A 17,434-nucleotide genomic window follows, 5' to 3' on the forward strand; every position below is an offset into this window, starting at 1 on the left:
CATGACTCCCCCCCCCCCCCCCCCACAATCAGAATGAGCATGCCTCCCCCGTCCCTTCCAGTCAGACACATACCCTGGAACAGGCCCTCAGGGGTTTAGACACATACCCTGGAACAGGCCCTCAGGGGTTTAGACACATACCCTGGAACAGGCCCTCAGGGGTTTGGGAGGGAGGGTCCCATAGCAGGTGTCACACAGAGCCACCAGACAAGATTCCTGCATGCCTCCGTATGCAAATATGAAGTGGTGCTAACTTGGTCATCAGATTGGGACATGGTTGGTTGAGATCCTGTTAGACATTTTTCCATTAACTTGGTTTGTATTGTTGACAATAAGTTCCCAAAAATCATTAGGAACTTGTTAAAAGCTGATCTCTAACTTATCATTCCATAACTGAGGAGCTACTATTCTATTTGATTGAGGCATTCAGGGAACTTACGAACATCCATCAAAACCATCAAACTCTCGCTAATTTATTCTTAGGTTTGAATAATTGGCCTATGATTCATGATATACTAATGACAAGTTGACTCTTGAAGTACTTTCCATGACTTGAATTTCTCACCATCGCAACGTTGCTCTCACATCATTGAATCAATGACTTGCCATCTGAACTAATAATTATCCTGGTGACATTGTTCCTTCTGTGTGACACAAGGCATTGGACCTCAGTACCCATCCCCCATACGGGCAACAACAGGGCTGCATGTGATTGCTGGTGATCTATCTACTCCAGCTTGCAGAGCTTGGGTTGGTGGCACACCTAAACCTCTTCCCATTCTCATCCCAACCCCCTCTGCCTCCAGTTGGAGCTTGAATTGGCATGTCAGTATGTAAAGTACAGTACATATTACATCTAATGGTTGTACTCGTGCCGCTGTTGACTGATTTGAAAACAACTCCATCCAATCAGATCGCTGATGGATGTGATTTGCATCTACTTCTTCCAATTAGAGCAGTAATTGGTGTGGTAGTTCTCTTTTCCGTCCAATTAGAGAACTAGGTGTGGTGTGTTTAGTGCATGGTGTGGTAGTAGTGGCTGTGTACAGTAGTGCAGTGGTGTGCAGTGCACTGTCCTCTTTGCTTTTTCTCTCTATACTATTTAATGCGTTTCCACTATAAAATGTTGTGAGAATGTTAATGCATTTAGGGATTCTTCACCAATCCTTCTTTCTCTGTCTCACTGTGATTTTTCTTACTGTGATTTGATGCTGTTTATGCTGCCACTTTTACAGCAATTTAGAGGCAATCTGTAGTTGCTACATGCATTTTTGGATTTATAAAGTAGGGAAAGGGGGATATCTAGTCAGCTGCACAACTGAATGCATTTAACTCAACTGCTCTGAATCAGAGAGGTGCGGGGGGGCATCCATAGCTCTGTCTATTCATTTGAGAGTGGTTACATTTCTCCAGGCCCATCCCTCAGCTTTTTCCAAAGCAGGGTGACCGCTTTGTAATTGTTTCAACTAAGGATTGCCCCTTTAAATTACTGATGAGTTTGGAATGGATTTCTGGTTTATATAAACCAGCTTATTGCCATGAAAATGTCTGACACTGGGAGAGAAACACCCCTAACAGTAGGCTATGCCCCCATCTGCTCAGAAAACAGATATGGTCATTGTACCCAACATTGCTGAAAACATAAATGCAAAAACTTTTCTCCCATAAAATCTGGTTTATTTGGACACTTTTCTGTGAGATTAATATGAGTTGTGAATCATAATTCAGTACCATTAAAATATAGTAATTTATACATAAACTCAATGGTTCCTCTCCAGCAAATCATGAAACAATGACACCAAAATCTAGCTGTAGAAAGAATTTATTGTATGCGTATGTTTGTCATGATGACCATGTTTGTGTTGTCTCCAGTGATTAACAGTGTACTGGTAATTTAAAACCTATAGGCCTATTTTTAATTTATTTTTTTTAAAATAACACGCTAACCTTTTCAGAATTAAATAATCATATGGACAAACAAATCATAATTTCTAAAGAATTGTGATGTATGCATCCTTAGCACATAGTCAGTACAGAACAGGTTTGGGGTCAATTCACAAGGTAAAACAAATTCCAAATTGTCCTAACTGAAAGATGTTGAAGAGAAATTGAATTGGAATTTCGGTGTACTTCCTGAATTGACTGGAATTGACATGGAATTGACCCCAACCCTGGAGAGAGATTCTGAGCATAAGAGGTATTTCAGGGCAAGAGAGGATGCTATGGTGGAATATTGTGGCTTCACTGACTTTCGATAACTTACTAACATTCTTCGTGAAGTTTCTAACTCCATCACAAACATTTGTACCATATGCCATATACTCCAACAACTCTCATCCTCTTAATCTCATAATATCCATGTAAATGTCCTCTTCCTGCCTGTCCATCTCTACAACCATCTCTCCCTTTGGGCCTGATCTCTGGGCCTGTCCCTCTACTCCCTTGCTCTCTCTCTCCCCTCCCTCCTTGTCTCTCTCCTCAGCTGCCACTGTTCCAGAGCAGAAGACAGTCACCTTGGATGTGGACGTTAACAATCGTAGCGACCGCACCGAGTGGTGCAGCTGCTATTATCATGGCAACTTCTCCCTCAATGCTGCCTTCGAGGTCAAGCTGCACTGGATGGCCGTCACTGCAGCTGTTCTCTTTGAGATGGTAAGACGAGGACAGACAGAGGGGGAATGTCCATTGACTCACTAGAGACACTCTCAGGGCTTCAAACTGTGACCAAAACGCTCGCATTTGCGACCCTTTGACTTGACAATGTTTTATTGGTCGCTAGGGTGGCAGTGAATTTTTTGTTATCTGGTCACGTTTGTTTTTGGTTCACAATGTGCTTTTATAAAAATGTATTCTAACAGCAATGGGTATTCAAAAAGTTTGGTACGAAGTCTTGGTTGAATGATTGCGATGCACAGTTCATTCATCGTGCTCTGTTTTGAATTTACATTTCTAAATGCTTCCCCAAAAAACGGCCCAATTTAATTGGTGCGACCAAATCATGTGCTAGTGCCATCGACTGAAAACGTTGGTAGTGCCACCAGTGCAAAAAGTTAGTCTAGCACTCTACACATTAAGACTAAGATTAAAAGTTCCTGTCAGCATTATTTCATGTAAGATCTTTTTAAGACCTACTGACATATTTCTTGATGTTGCCACAGATATGTAGTAAACGACTAAATTAAATATTTCAGGATGTCATACAAGGCATGCCAGCTGATAATTAAACCATAAGGGCGAAAAACGGCTCACTAATTCCCGACATCACTACACATCACATTGTTTGCTTGGACGAGAGAGTTTGAAAACAAGACCCATGTTTATCTTGACTCTCCACCATACTCCCATCTCGACAGGTCCAAGGCTGGCACAGAAAGGCTGCCTCCTGTGGGTTCCTGTTGGTGCCCGTCCTGGAGGTGCCCTTTGCCCTGCCCTCCTACCTATATGGTGACCCACTGCGGGCCCAGCTCTTCATCCCTCTCCACATCCACCGTCTGCTGAGGGACGGCAGCGACAACCTGTTTGAGGGTGAGGAAACACTAGGAGATTTTTACACCACTGTCATTGTACACAGTTTGTCTCCATCATTTTATAGAGTACCTATTTTTAACATAGATTGTAAGTAAACGTTCAGGGGCAGAAGCATAAACAATTTATTGGGTGTTGCTTTGGGTGTTCATGCTTGTCTATATTATTCCGCTGTGATAATTGTTTGACAGGGTTTGAACCAGAGACGTATTGGGATAGAATGCAGCTCTTTCAGGAGGCCATACTATACCGGTAGGTGATTCTCTATACATAGTTTAGAGGGCAGCAGGTAGCTTAGCGGTTAGAGCGTTGGGCCAGTAACCGAAAGGTTGCATGTTCGAATACCCGAGCCGACAAGGTGAAAAATCTGTCGACGTGCCCTTGAGCAAGCCTCTTAATCCTAATTTGCTCCAGGGGCGACGCACTACTATGGCTGACCCTGTAAAACTACACATTTCACTCCACCTATCTGGTGTATGTGGCAGAAACGTTTTTGTTGTTCTCTGTAAACATGGGATGGAGATGTCTATAAATAAACTCTGAGGCACTATATGTGCTGCAAAGGGCTTTAGGTGTTTATCCAAAGATTCTCTCACTTACCTCTCTCGCTCAGATTCGGTTTTGTCCAAGACAAGTTTTCTGCCTCTGCTTTCAACTTCCCGTCAGAGAACAAACCTCAATACATCCACGTAACAGGTAGGCACATATTAACACAAAGATGAGCATCATTTCTAATTCTGTCACACATTTTTTTTCAATATGCCCTTTGATATCGCTAACACCCTCCCTCACAGTACTGTTCTCCTGTCCCTCTCTGTCCTCCCCGCTCCCCTTCTACCTCCCTCTCTAGGCACAGTGTTCCTCCAGCTGCCCTACTCCAAGAGGAAGTACTCTAGCGGGCAGCAGCGGAGGAGGAGGAATTCAACAGCATCAGCCAGTCAGGGCCTGTTTGGATCGGAAGAGCTGGTGGGTTACTACTGGGCCTACAATACCATGCTGACCAAGGCTTGGAGGACGGGTGTGCTTGGGGACGAGAAGCTGGCTGACCGCCTGCTCAGAGACTTCACTGACTTCTGCGCCAACAAAGACAAGAGGCTGGTGAACTTTTGGGACAGCTGCCAGGAGAAAATGAACGCTAGTGCTCCATGAAGACGAGATGGAGAGGTGAAACTGAGAAAGAGAGACAGACAAATCAATTGAAATGGGAATGCATTGGCTGCAGTGTTGAGGTTTTCGGGAAGAATTCTCCTCAACAACACCTTGTATAAGTGTGCTATGTCCCATCTGTGGCAGGACTTGTGCTTTGCATCTAGGTCAAGGTGGCAGGTCAAGTGTTATGACAGTTAATATGAAGACTATGCATGAGGAGCAGAGACTCTCCTTCCTCTGGTCCTGCTACTAAGCTGCTACTTTTTCTTCACCTCAAGTGAATAATAAAATAACTAATCTGAACCTGGTATACGCATCTACATCAAATCACATTTTATTGGTCACATACACAGCAGATGTTATTGATTAAAATACAGTAGAATAGAATACAGTATATACATATGAGATGGGTAAAGCAGTATGTAAACTTTATTTAAACATTATTAAAGTGACTAGGGTTCCATTATTAAAGTGGCCGGTAATTCCAAGTCTGTACAGTTGAAATCGGAAGTTTACATACACTTAGGTTGGAGTCATTAAAACTTATTTTTCAACCACTCCACAAATGTCTTGTTAACAAAGTATAGTTTTGGCAAGTCGGTTAGGATATCTACTTTGTGCTTGACACAAGTAATTTTCTTTACAATTATAAAGACAGATTATTTCACTTATAATTCACTGTATCACAATTTCAGTGGGTCAGAAGTTTACATACACTGAGTTGACAGCTTTTAAACAGCTTGGAAAATTCTAGAAAATGTCATGGCTTTAGAAGCTTCTGATAAGCTAATTTACATAATTGGAGGTGTATCTGTGGATGTATTTCAAGGCCTACCTTCAAACTCAGTGCCTCTTTGCTTGACATCATGGGAAAATCAGAAGAAATCAGCCAAGACCTAAAAAAAAAATTGTAGACCTCCATGTCTGGTTCATCCTTGGGAGCAATTTCCAAACGACTGAAGGTACCACGTTCATCTGTACAAACAATTGTACGCAAGCATAAACACCATGGGACCACATAGCCGTCATACCGCTCAGGAAGGAGATGCGTTCTGTCTCCTAGAGATGAATGTACTTTGGTGCGAAAAGTGCAAATCAATCCCAGAACAACAGCAAAGGACCTTGTGAAGATGCTGGAGAAAACCGGTACAAAAGTATTGATATCCACAGTAAAACGAGTCCTATATCGACATAACCTGAAAGGCCGCTCAGCAAGGAAGAAGCCACTGCTCCAAAACCGCCATATAAAAGCCAGACTACGGTTTGCAACTGGACATGGGGACAAAGATCGTACTTTTTGGAGAAATGTCCTCTGGTCTGATGAAACTGTGTGGCCATAATGACCATCGTTATGTTTGGAGGAAAAAGGGGGAGGCTTGCAAGCCGAAGAACACCATCCCAACCGTGAAGCACGGGGGTGGCAGCATCATATTGTGGGGGTGCTTTGCTGCAGGAGGGACTGGTGCACTTCACAAAATAGATGGCATCATGAGGTAGGAAAATTATGTGGATATATTGAATCAACATCTCAAGATACCAGTCAGGAAGTTAAAGCTTGGTTGCAATTGGGTCTTCCAAATGGACAATGACCCCAAGCATACTTCATAAAGTTGTGGCAAAATGGCTTAAGGACAACAAAGTCAAGGTTTTGGAGTGGCCATCACAAAGCCCTGATCTCAATCATATAGAACATTTGTGGGCAGAACTGAAAAAGTGTGCGAGCAAGGAGGCCTACAAACCTGACTCCAGTTACACCAGTTCCGTCAGGAGGAATGGGCCAAAATCCACCCAATTTATTGTGGGAAGCTTGTGAAAGGCTACCCGAAACGTTTGACCCAAGTTAAACAATTTAAAGGCAACGCTACCAGATACACTCAATTAGTATGCAAACTTCTGACCCACTGGGAATGTGATGAAAGATATATAAAAGTTGAAATAAATCATTCTCTCTACTATTATTCTGACATTTCACATTCTTGAAATAAAGTGGGGATCCTAACTGACCTAAGACAGGACATTTTTACTAGGATTAAATGTCCGAAATTGTGAAAAACTGAGTTTAAATGTATTTGGCTAAGGTGTACGTAAACTTCCGACTTCAACTGTATATAGGACAGCAGCCTTTAATGTGCAGGGTTGCGTAACCGGGTGGAATCTGGCTAGTGATGGCTATTTAACAGGCTGATGGCCTTGAGACAGCTGTTTTTCAGTCTCGGTCCCAGCTTTGATGCAGCTGTACTGACCTCGCCTTCTGGATGATAGTGGGGTGAACAAGGCATGGTTTGGGTGGCTGATGTCCTTGATGATCTTTTTGGCCTTCCTGCGACATCGGGTGCTGTAGGTGTCCTGGAGGGCAGGTAGTTTGTGCCCGGTGATGCGTTGGGCAGACTGCACCACACTCTGGAGAGCCCTGCGGTTGTGAACGGTGCAGTTGCCATACCAGGCAGGATGCTCTCAATTGTACATGTGTTTACGAGTGCAACTGTGAAATTTAAAACTTTGAGGAGTATTCATTTGTTGCAGAAATGAATACAAAATAAATATCAAGAGGTTTTTCTGGGGTTTGTTCAGGATGTTTTATTGCAAGGGGATAATGTAATGCTAGTTTACCTTCTCAGTGACTGGTAGCCGATGTTGGGGAAGCTACTCTGAAAATATAGTTTACCAAGCTACCAATAACTTCACGCTGGAAGAAGTTAAGCTACACTAAAGCTACCCCTAAGAAAAATATAGTTTAACTAAAGTTATTTTGTAAAAGGTTAGGAGACCATTTTCCCTAATCCTTGTCCTAACCTTAACCTAAATTCTTCTAACTTGCTACGAACTAACTGAGATTTTTAGGGAATCTCAGTTAGCTACACCGCTACATGGCAAAAAAGTAATAAACACTACCTAGATTTGAATTTAGTTCAACTACCACCAAGCTACTGCAGTCTGCAAATTGTACATAGGCCCACCTACTGAGGAGCCAGGCCCAACCAGTCAGAATTTCTTTTTCCCCACAAAAGGGCTTCATTTCAGACTCCTCCGTTTCATCAGCTGTCCGGGTGGCTGGTGTCAGATGATCCCACAGGTGAAAAAGCCAGATGTGGAGGTCCTGGGCTGGCGTGGTTACACTTGGTCTGTGGTTGTGAGGCCGGTTGGACGTACTAACAAATTCTCTAAAATGACTGCTTATGGTAGAGAAATTAACATTCAATTTTCTGACAGCAGCTCAGGTGGACATTCCTGCAGTCAGCATGCCAATTGCAAAAATGTAGACATCTGTGGCATGTGACAAAATAGCACATTATAGAGTGGCCTTTTGTTGTCCCTAGCACAAGGTGTACCTGTGTAATGTTTCATTTTTTAACTAGGCAAGTCAGTTAAGAATAAATTCTTATTTACAATGACGGCCAAACCCGGACAACTCTGGGCCAATTGTGCGCCACCCAATCACGGCCGGAAATGATACAGCCTGGATTCAAACCAGAGACTGTAGTGATGCCTCTTGCACTGAGATGCAGTGCCTTAGACCGCTGCGCCACTCGGGAGCCCATGATTTTGCTGTTTAATCTGCTTCTTGATATGCCATACCTGTCAGGTAGGTAGATTATCTTGGCAAATGAGAAATCCTCACTAACGGGTGTAAACTAATTTGTGCACAACATTTGGGAGAAATACGTTTTTTTGTGTGTATGTAAAATTTCTGCAATCTTTTTATTTAATCTCATAAAACATAGGACTAACACGTTACCTGTTGCATTTATATTTTAGTTCAGTATAGTTACTAGTTGAACTACATTTAGCTCACGACTCCCCAACACTGCTGGTAGCTAGATGTTCTGCTACATTGGAATAATATCACATCCCTGATAATATACAGAAGTGTGTCATACACTCCTCCTCCTACCCAGTTACAGGGAAGAGACGCTGGAATGGGGAGTGATTTCCTTTTAGGGATGAGGGGAGGGAACACTTGTCAGCAACACAGAGGTCTTCTGTACCTTTCAGTCATGTTTTGTACATTACAGCGGTTGGCATAAACGCTATCATGGCTTTGGGACTGGGTAGACGTAAGGGAAGGCACTGCTTATGTCCTATATGTTCACATCTCCATCCTACTATGCTGGAACCATTACTTGTATGCCATATGTGAGGTCACACTAGCTGCAACCCTACACGCACGCGCTCTCAGTTGCTGCAACCGATGCAGTACGTTGCACTGCGCAGGTGCACGCCTGCACCGCACGTTTCTATTTTTAGAAAGTGACGTCATCTTGAAATATCAGCAGCAGCCTTCACCCCCCCCCCCCCCCCGCCCCGGATAGACAGGACTCTTGGAGCATCACCCAATGTCGATAGCAGTGGGAGGCCGCAGTAGCTAGTTAGCCACCGGGTGTTGAGATAGAGTCGGTTAGGGGTTGGTGCGAGGACTTGGAGGGGAGTCACTGATTATCTTAATTCTAATTTGCGCCTCGGCAGCATTGAAAAACGTATTGTTTCACCATTGTTTAGCTAGTATTGTAAGTGAGTTTTTAGAGATAATCCGCAGTGACATTTGATGTGCTGTGTGTAGCGTTGGACGTCATCGGGAAAATACACATTGCTTTCGAATACACCTAGCTATCGTCAATAGCCTCCCGTATCTTGGAACTGACTGCCCGACCTTCGGCACATCAACAGCGACAATGGCAGATAGAGAGCAACTGATCCAGAGAGCCCGTATGGCTGAGCAGGCTGAGCGTTACGATGACATGGCCTCAGCGATGAAACAGGTAGACATAATTTTGCATAATGAGCAATGCAACTCACTTGGAAGAATGGCCAAATGTGACAGTAATTCATATCAGTTTGTAACAAAGGTCATCTATTATTACATTATTCACTAGTCAGACAATGTTGCCTCTTGCTAACTTGCTAACTAACTATAGTACCTGGGATTATCGTCTTAATTTAAGAAATAATTTCCAGAATTCTGTGTAATATCATAAATCAATGTGAAACCTGGTGCACACAATACCAAGGTTGGCTATTTCGCTTCTGTTGCTATGTTATTTTGCCATATATTTTTTAGAAGTGAATGTGGTAGCTAAAGAGCTAGCTGAGCTAACAATGAAACTGGTGGTTGTCTGGTTTCGTGGCTACGGCTGGTCTATGATGCAGTAGTAGCAGTACTAGCCTAGAGGCTGAACAGGGACACACGTTGGGTGCGTTCGTTCACTACAGCACTTTGGGCCGATTGAATAAAACTAGCTATTCCAAGCTTGAAAGCTGGTCTTACCTTTCCTGTAATAGACTAATATACAGAATAGTCGTCACATTTATGCCAGACAGAGGTACAATTTCTTAAATTACGAACAAATATGATGGCGGAAGTTTATAAACGACCAGATTTTGCTCCTTTACAAACGCACCCACAAACCTGTCTGCAAGGGTGGAAATGGCTGCTGCAGTTTGATGTATCGATGATGATGGATACATATTCAGCTTATGACTTAATTGTAGCCTGTTTCTCAAAAGGCATAAGACAAGCATCTTTATATAAAAAAGAGGGTTTAATATTCACAGTTAAGAATCAAGCACAGTCTAGGCTTTCTCCACCTAGGCATGCATGCACCCTGCAACGTCACACCTTTGTCATTGGTCAATTTCTAGAGCTTTTCTTCAGGATAGGAATGTTAGGTCAATGGTACATTTGTTCAATTTATGGAAGGTTTATGATATGGTAGCATTTTCACATCCTGACACCATTCTTTGCAACACTTCTATGTCCTCACCAGGTGACTGAGCTAAGTGAGCCTCTGAGTAACGACGACCGCAACCTGCTCTCCGTGGCCTACAAGAACGTGGTGGGAGCCAGGCGGTCCTCCTGGCGCGTCACCTCCAGCATCGAGCAGAGGGCCATGGCCGATGGCAACGACAAGAAGCTGGAGCTGGTGAAGGCCTACCGGGAGACCATTGAGAAGGAGCTGGAGACGGTCTGCCAGGACGTGCTCAACCTGCTTGACCAGTTCCTCATCAAGAGCTGCGGAGAAGACCAGCTGGAGAGCAAGGTGTTCTACCTGAAGATGAAGGGCGACTACTACCGCTACCTGGCCGAGGTGGCCACGGCCGAGAAGAAGACCTCCGCCGTGGAGTCCTCCGAGGGCGCCTACAAGGAGGCCTACGAGATCAGCAAGAGCATGGCGGCCACCCACCCCATCCGCCTAGGTCTGGCCCTCAACTTCTCTGTGTTCTACTACGAGATCCAAAACGCCCCCGAGGAGGCCTGCAAGCTGGCCAAGGAGGCCTTTGATGAGGCCATCGGACACCTGGACAATCTGAACGAGGACTCCTATAAGGACTCCACCCTCATCATGCAGCTGCTGCGGGACAACCTGACCCTGTGGACCAGCGACCAGCAGGACAGCGAGGGGGGAGAGGCCCAACCCTGAGACCACCTCCTCCTAACCCCTGATAGTCTTTAGCTAGAGTTAGCCACTCCCCTTCCCACTGCCCCCCCCCCCCCCCCCATTCTTTACTAGTTTCAGATCTTTTGTTCTCTAATCTCTTCCTCATCGCTCGTCTCTTTGTGCCATTATCATGCTCAATTAAGGCCTCATCAGGAATAATCTGTTCTCTAGTGGCCTGCCATTTTTGTCCTACATTCTCACCTCTTCCCTTGCTGCATTCACCCTCTCATACTGTCCTGCTCAACTCTCTCCCTCTTTTCTGTCCTCCAAGGCTTTCTGTCCCTGGCCCACTTCCTGTGTGCTAGGTGGTATTTTTTTTCTGCTTCGATCCATTCCATCCCCTCCCTTCCATAGTTGCTGATAATTAACTGACTAGTTGGTATTCAAGTGACATTTCCACAGGATGTTCTCGTGAGGACAATTTAGTATCGATCATGAGTGGATGTCTGTAATTCTAATTAGGGAAAATGTATTTCATTACGTTACACAGCATAGTGGAAATGTTACTATTGACCAGAATGTGGTTGTGATCTCCTCCTGAACTTGAGCCCTTTCTATGCCCCCCTGTCACTGTAAGATGTCTGTCTGTTCCTCCTCTCTATTTCCTGTCTGTTGCCCTTTCCACTCTGCCCTCTGATCTCTGTGTGCACTGCTAGCCCCTGTCAATGTGTGTGCCAGCAATCATACCATTTTGAAATGTCCACCTTTTGAAGGTTGATGGGACGGTGTCTGGAGTTTTCAGTTGTGCAAGTACATTTGTTTATTATTATGAATAATGTGTGGTCATTAAAATAATGCCATTAAAACATTACCTACCCTGGGAACTTGTGGGTTTATACCCTGTTCTGTGTGAATGCTTGGATGAACAGCATGCTCGTGTGCATCAGTCGCCATGAGTGAATCTGTGGCCCTGCGGTCATGAGCTATTTGGTCATGATGTTTCCTGCTGAACGTGTATTTTCTTTCTCATTCCGATTATCTCTGTATTACACACACGCACACATCACTGTGTAGGATTGTATTGTGTTTTTTTGTGAGAATGTTCTCATGGTATTCCTCCCCCCGATGGACAAAGTCAGAATGGGGTCTTGGGGCAGCCTACATTTCCAATGAATTAGCTACACACTTCCGTTGGAGTGAAATGGACAGTAGGCTAGTAGTAGGTGTAATATGACCCATTTTAGTTTTCTGTTGCAAAAGTTTTGATTCTATATGCCCAACTGAACACCACCCTGGCTTGTTTTACCACTTTTTTTTTTTTTTTACCTTCCTGGCTCTTTGTTGTGCTGCATTTTACCATGTTAATCTCCAGAGTCGCTACTTACCTGGTGGTTGTTTCTGGTACTTTTACCCTCCCGACTACAAGGTCCATAATAACTTAACAGCCCCATTAAAGGGATTTTTTGTTGCAATCTTTCAACTTTATTATTGATTTATAGGTCTATGCTGAGACTGGTATTACAAACATCCCACTACAAGGAATACAAGGATGAAAGAAGTAGAAAACAATCATGATCCAAAACCAATCAAAGTTCTATCAATTAAATTGTCAGTCTTTTATATTGGTACAGGCTTATCTCGATCATCTCAGGGAGGAGTGAGGTTGGGCATAGTTCAGGCTTTGAAATTGCTAAGATAAAAGCTCAGGGTCAGGGAAGAAGCATCAGGTGGTGATGATATAGGAGCATTCAAGGTTGGGGAGTAACATGCAATCCGTTACATGTAAGGGATTACAAAAAAACAGATTACATGTAAGGGATTACAAAAAAACGGGTAACTGTAATCCATTACGTTACCAGCAAAAAATATCGTAATCAGATTGCACAACTGAGCAAGAGGACAAGTACATTAGAGTGTCTAGTTTGAGAAACAAGATGCCTCACAAGTCCTCAACTGGCAGCTTCATTAAATAGTACCCTCAAAACACCAGTCTCAATGTCAACAGTGAAGAGGTGCCTCTGGGAGGCTGGCTTTCTAGGCAGAGTTCCTCTGTCCAGTGTCTGTGTTCATTTTGCCCATCTTAATCTTTTATTTTTATTTGGCCAGTCTGAGATATGGCTTTTTCTTTGCAACTCTGCCTAGAAGGCCAGCATCCCGGAGTCGCCTCTTTACTGTTGACGTTGAGACTGGTGTTTTGCGGGTAATATTTAATGAAGCTGCCAGTTGACTTGTGAGGTGCCTGTTTCTGAAACTAGACACTAATGTACTTGTCCTCTTGCTCAGTTGTGCACCTGGGCCTCCGACTCTTTCTATTGTGTTAAGAGCCTGTTTGCGCTGTTCTGTGAAGGGAGTAGTACGCAGCGTTGTACCAGATCTTCAGTTTCTTGACAATTTCTCACATGGAATAGCCTTCATTTCTCAGAACAAGAGTAGACTGATGAGTTTCAGAAGAAAGTTCTTTGTTTCTGGGCATTTTGAGCCTGTAATCGAACCCACAAATGCTGATGCTCCAGATACTTAACTAGTCTAAAGAAGGCCAGTTTTATTGCTTCTTTAATCAGCACAACATTTTTCAGCTGTGCTAACATAATTGCAAAAGGGTTTTCCAATGCTCAATAAGCCTTTTAAAATGATCAACTTGGATTAGCTAACACAACGTGCCATTGGAACACAGGAGTAATGGTTGCAGATAATGGGCCTCTGTACGCCTATGTAGATATTCCATAAAAAATCTGCCGTTTCCAGCTACAGTAGTCATTTACAACGTTAACAATGTCTACACTGTATTTCGGATAAATTTGATGTTATTTTAATGGACAAAAAATGTACTATTCTTTAAAAAACTAGGACATTTCTAAGTGACCCTAAACTTTTGAACGGTAGTGTATATCTAATTTATAACATTGTTAAAACAAACATTTTGAAATCATGGGTCCTTGCATCTATAGCTCTGTCTATTAATCTCTGTGGCTACATTTCCCCAGGCCCATCCCTCAGCTTTTTACCAAAGCAGAGGCGGGGCGACCGTTTTATCTTTGGATTTGCCCTTTAAACAACTGCATGTTATCAAGATATCAAATAGGCATTAACAAAAAGGTAAACAATAGGCCTATAGCAAATGCAGCATATGGCATTAATTTTCACATGTAAATAACACTTTTCAGTAGTGCTTAAAGCATGCCATTCCATGAGCATCCATTTTTTAACTCGAATCAATGAGTCCAATCAGTCCTCCATGACAACAAAATCATAATCAACAAAGTAGGGCTGGCTAATAAGTCCTTCGTTTTGGGGTTATGCTCAGGTAAAACAATTTGGCTAATCTATACCTCCATATTTCCAAGTCCTATTCTTGAAGAACAAGGGGTATAACATTTATTGGAATGACTGGAATTCTGATAGACTGGTTTTTAATGTAAAGATATCATTTAATTGTATTATTATATCTAGTAAAAAGCGATGGGTTTGAAGAAGCCTACATAACCAACCCATAAAGTGAAATTGTACGTCCATATATTTTTTAAATTTATTTTACCTTTATTTAACTAGGCAAGTCAGTTAAGAACAAATTCTTATTTTCAATGACGGCCTAGGAACAGTGGGTTAACTGCCTTGTTCAGGGGCAGCTATGTAAACTTTAACGTTTATTTATCCTGCAATAGATGTTCAATTGCCTCTTAAGGGAAAAGTAATCTAAAAATAACTGAATGTAATCAGATTACGTTACTGAGTTTGGGTAATCCAAAAGTTACGTTACTGATTACAATTTTGAACAGGTAACTAGTAACTGTAACGGATTACATTGAAAAAGTAACCTACCCAACCCTTGGAACAATACAAGGGTAAGATCATACAGTGACATTGTAAATGTTTTATACCTGTAGAGACTAATGGCTGATGTAAATGTATGTGAACCAGATTGTTTGTAGTTGTGATGAGAGAGATTAATAACATTTTATGGATAGCCCCTTATCACACGCACACTCAAGTCTTCACCAGCAACCTAAAGAGGAATAGAGGAGGGGCAGAATAATCATTAACCCACTCTCTGTGTGTGTTTACTCTGTGAGTGAGGTAGTTTTGTGAAGAATGTACCTTTTTGATTGACTGTTACCTTGATTCAGAATTAGTTTCCTTGTGGAAATAAATCATAATATTGACAGAAGAGTTCATGGACTGGGCTTACAGTCAACAGCCATGTCCATTAACATACATTTAATGCTAGTATTACTATATTTCCCCATTAAACATGTCCTATTATAGCCAATAAACCCTTCCTCATGGTTGTGTTCTATCAAAAACCCAATTTATTGTTTTTCCTGTATGCTCTTTGGTGTGCTCTTTCTCCCAGGAGTCCACAATTGACCTGGTGCCACAGCACTTTCACAGTTGATGTATCTACCTACAGTAGTCACCTACTTTCAGAGTTTTATCAATCAGCCGTTTCCATTAGGACTAGGGTTAGTGTAATTCTGAAAGTGGAGTGGCTTACAAGTTGTATTTTATAGGATATATTTTTTCTTCTAAGTATTTTCGGTTCAGTTGATCATTAAAGCGCCAATCAGCAGTAGAAACAATAACAAAGCTACTGCCTGCCACTGTTTTGGTAAAAAGCTGAGGGATGGGTTTGGAGAAATGGAACCATTCTCAAATTCCTAGACAGAGCTATGGATGCAAGGACTGACCAACCATGATATCAAAATGATCGTTCTTATGCTATATTGTGTTTATTTACAAACATTGGAGTAAAACAAGCTTACATTTGGGGTTCTGATAGGGTACAACAGTTGAACTAAGCTCATGAGGCATAAGTTACTGTAAATTCTTCAAGAATCAATGGGTACATATAATTCATCTATAAGTCCAAAAATGGATGTAGTAACTGTTGATTTCCCCTTCAATGACCCTTTGTTTGCCATAAAGCACATTCTTTGCATTGTCTCAAACACCCTATTAACCAACACACCAGTGGTGGTTGGTGCCTTTTAAGACGACGGACAGCAATCTTTTTTTATGAGCTTGGCCTTATTTCTACTACATTTTTTTTACATTTTTACATTTTAGTCATTTAGCAGACACTCTTATCCAGAGCGACTTACAGTAGTGAATGCATACATTTCATAGAACTAGTACATTTCATTATTTATTTTTTTCTGTGCTGGCCCCCCGTGGGAATCGAACCCACAACCCTGGTGTTGCAAACACCATGCTCTACCAACTGAGCTACAGGGAAGGCTACTACAACACATTGGATAACTGTCATTCATATACAATTAACCCAGCTCAATGTAACATCCATAGATTTAGGCTACTACATGATTGTCGAATTTGACCTATACACATCATGAGCTTGCTACAACCTAGCCTATGAATGAAAGCTTACAATGTAGGAGCACAGGTCGAGAGAAATTTGAGTAATCAAGGAGACAGACATTGACACATTCAACACTACCTTGCACACTCTTGTTGCCTCTAGCTGATCTAGGGTGTAATCATTTGTCCAACAGTTGCAAACAAGATTTTTTTATAGGACAAATTCAGGTAGGTTTCTCATATTTTGTTCCTTTTGCTTCCGTTTAAGAAATGTTTTTACAACAGAATCGGCGGAATGAATACACCTCTGATCACACGCAAACAGAGTTCACTTTCATAGCAGCCACATACAAACAGCATGATCCTTTTGATCATTGTAGAATTGCTTCTCGCATCTACGCACTCGCCTCTTCTCACCTTTTCCCTGCGCTTGTGGACTTCAGTGCACAACACATCAGCTGTCTGTGACCAGAGGAAAAAACCTTTCCAAACCAAACCTTCATATCATAACCACTAACCGCTACACACATCCTACATCGTTGTCACCATATTAAATAATGTCATAGTCAACATAGCTACTAGAACTAAGGTGTTAGTAAACCCGCTACGATCATGCATTACTGTGTACAGTCAGCAAGGAGTTAAGCAGTTACACTGGCGGGCAATAAATTAATAAAACCAAAAGCTTACCTTGACTTCGAAGAGTTCCAGTGTTTGATAGCAATAGCCGGCAAGCTACCATAGCCAACTAGCTAACATAGTATTCATGTCTGTTTGAGCAGGGTGTTTGAGTAGGCTAAACTAGCTAGGTAGGTGAAAATGAAAAAAGACAAAGTCTCTCTCTTTCTCTCTCTCTTGCTTCTCCTTCATTTTTGAATAAATGAATTTGTTCAAAACTGTTTAACTATTTTTTTCTTTCTCCTTGAGTCAACTACTCACCAGATTTTATGAACTTCAGTGCTAGCTAGCTATAGCTTATGCTTTCAGTACTAGATTTATTCTCTGATCCTTTGATTGGGTGGACAACATGTCAGTTGTCACAGCTGTCGTGGAAGAGAGAATGGGACCAAGGC

General features: G+C 42.3%; 2 protein-coding genes across 9 annotated transcripts in view; both read left to right on the top strand.

Annotated features, from left to right (window-relative positions):
- Positions 1-4,977, top strand: part of depdc5 (DEP domain containing 5, GATOR1 subcomplex subunit) — a 28,879-nt gene extending 23,902 nt beyond the window's left edge. For 6 of the 8 annotated variants that reach the window (XM_014131491.3, XM_014131499.3, XM_045690357.2 and 3 more), the window contains 5 exons: positions 2,483-2,652; positions 3,354-3,525; positions 3,717-3,777; positions 4,139-4,221; positions 4,376-4,977. In XM_014131491.3, the coding sequence (XP_013986966.3) occupies positions 2,483-2,652; positions 3,354-3,525; positions 3,717-3,777; positions 4,139-4,221; positions 4,376-4,674 (785 nt within the window). In that variant the 3' untranslated portion in view covers positions 4,675-4,977. Of the gene's footprint in view, positions 1-658; positions 1,924-2,482; positions 2,653-3,353; positions 3,526-3,716; positions 3,778-4,138; positions 4,222-4,375 lie in introns of those variants that run through there. The other 2 variants (XR_001319569.3, XM_045690379.2) reach the window with 2 other exon arrangements.
- A 4,008-nt stretch (positions 4,978-8,985) lies between these two features.
- On the top strand, positions 8,986-11,932 carry ywhah (tyrosine 3-monooxygenase/tryptophan 5-monooxygenase activation protein, eta polypeptide). The gene is given in 2 exon segments (NM_001140221.1): positions 8,986-9,431; positions 10,437-11,932. Coding segments are annotated over 2 exon segments (741 nt in total). The 5' UTR covers positions 8,986-9,344; the 3' UTR covers positions 11,091-11,932.
- Positions 11,933-17,434: the final 5,502 nt, after the last annotated feature.

Source organism: Salmo salar, chromosome 01 (genome assembly GCF_965601325.2).
Source record: "Salmo salar chromosome 01, fSalSal1, whole genome shotgun sequence".
In the NCBI taxonomy this organism is placed as follows: Eukaryota; Metazoa; Chordata; class Actinopteri; order Salmoniformes; family Salmonidae; genus Salmo; species Salmo salar.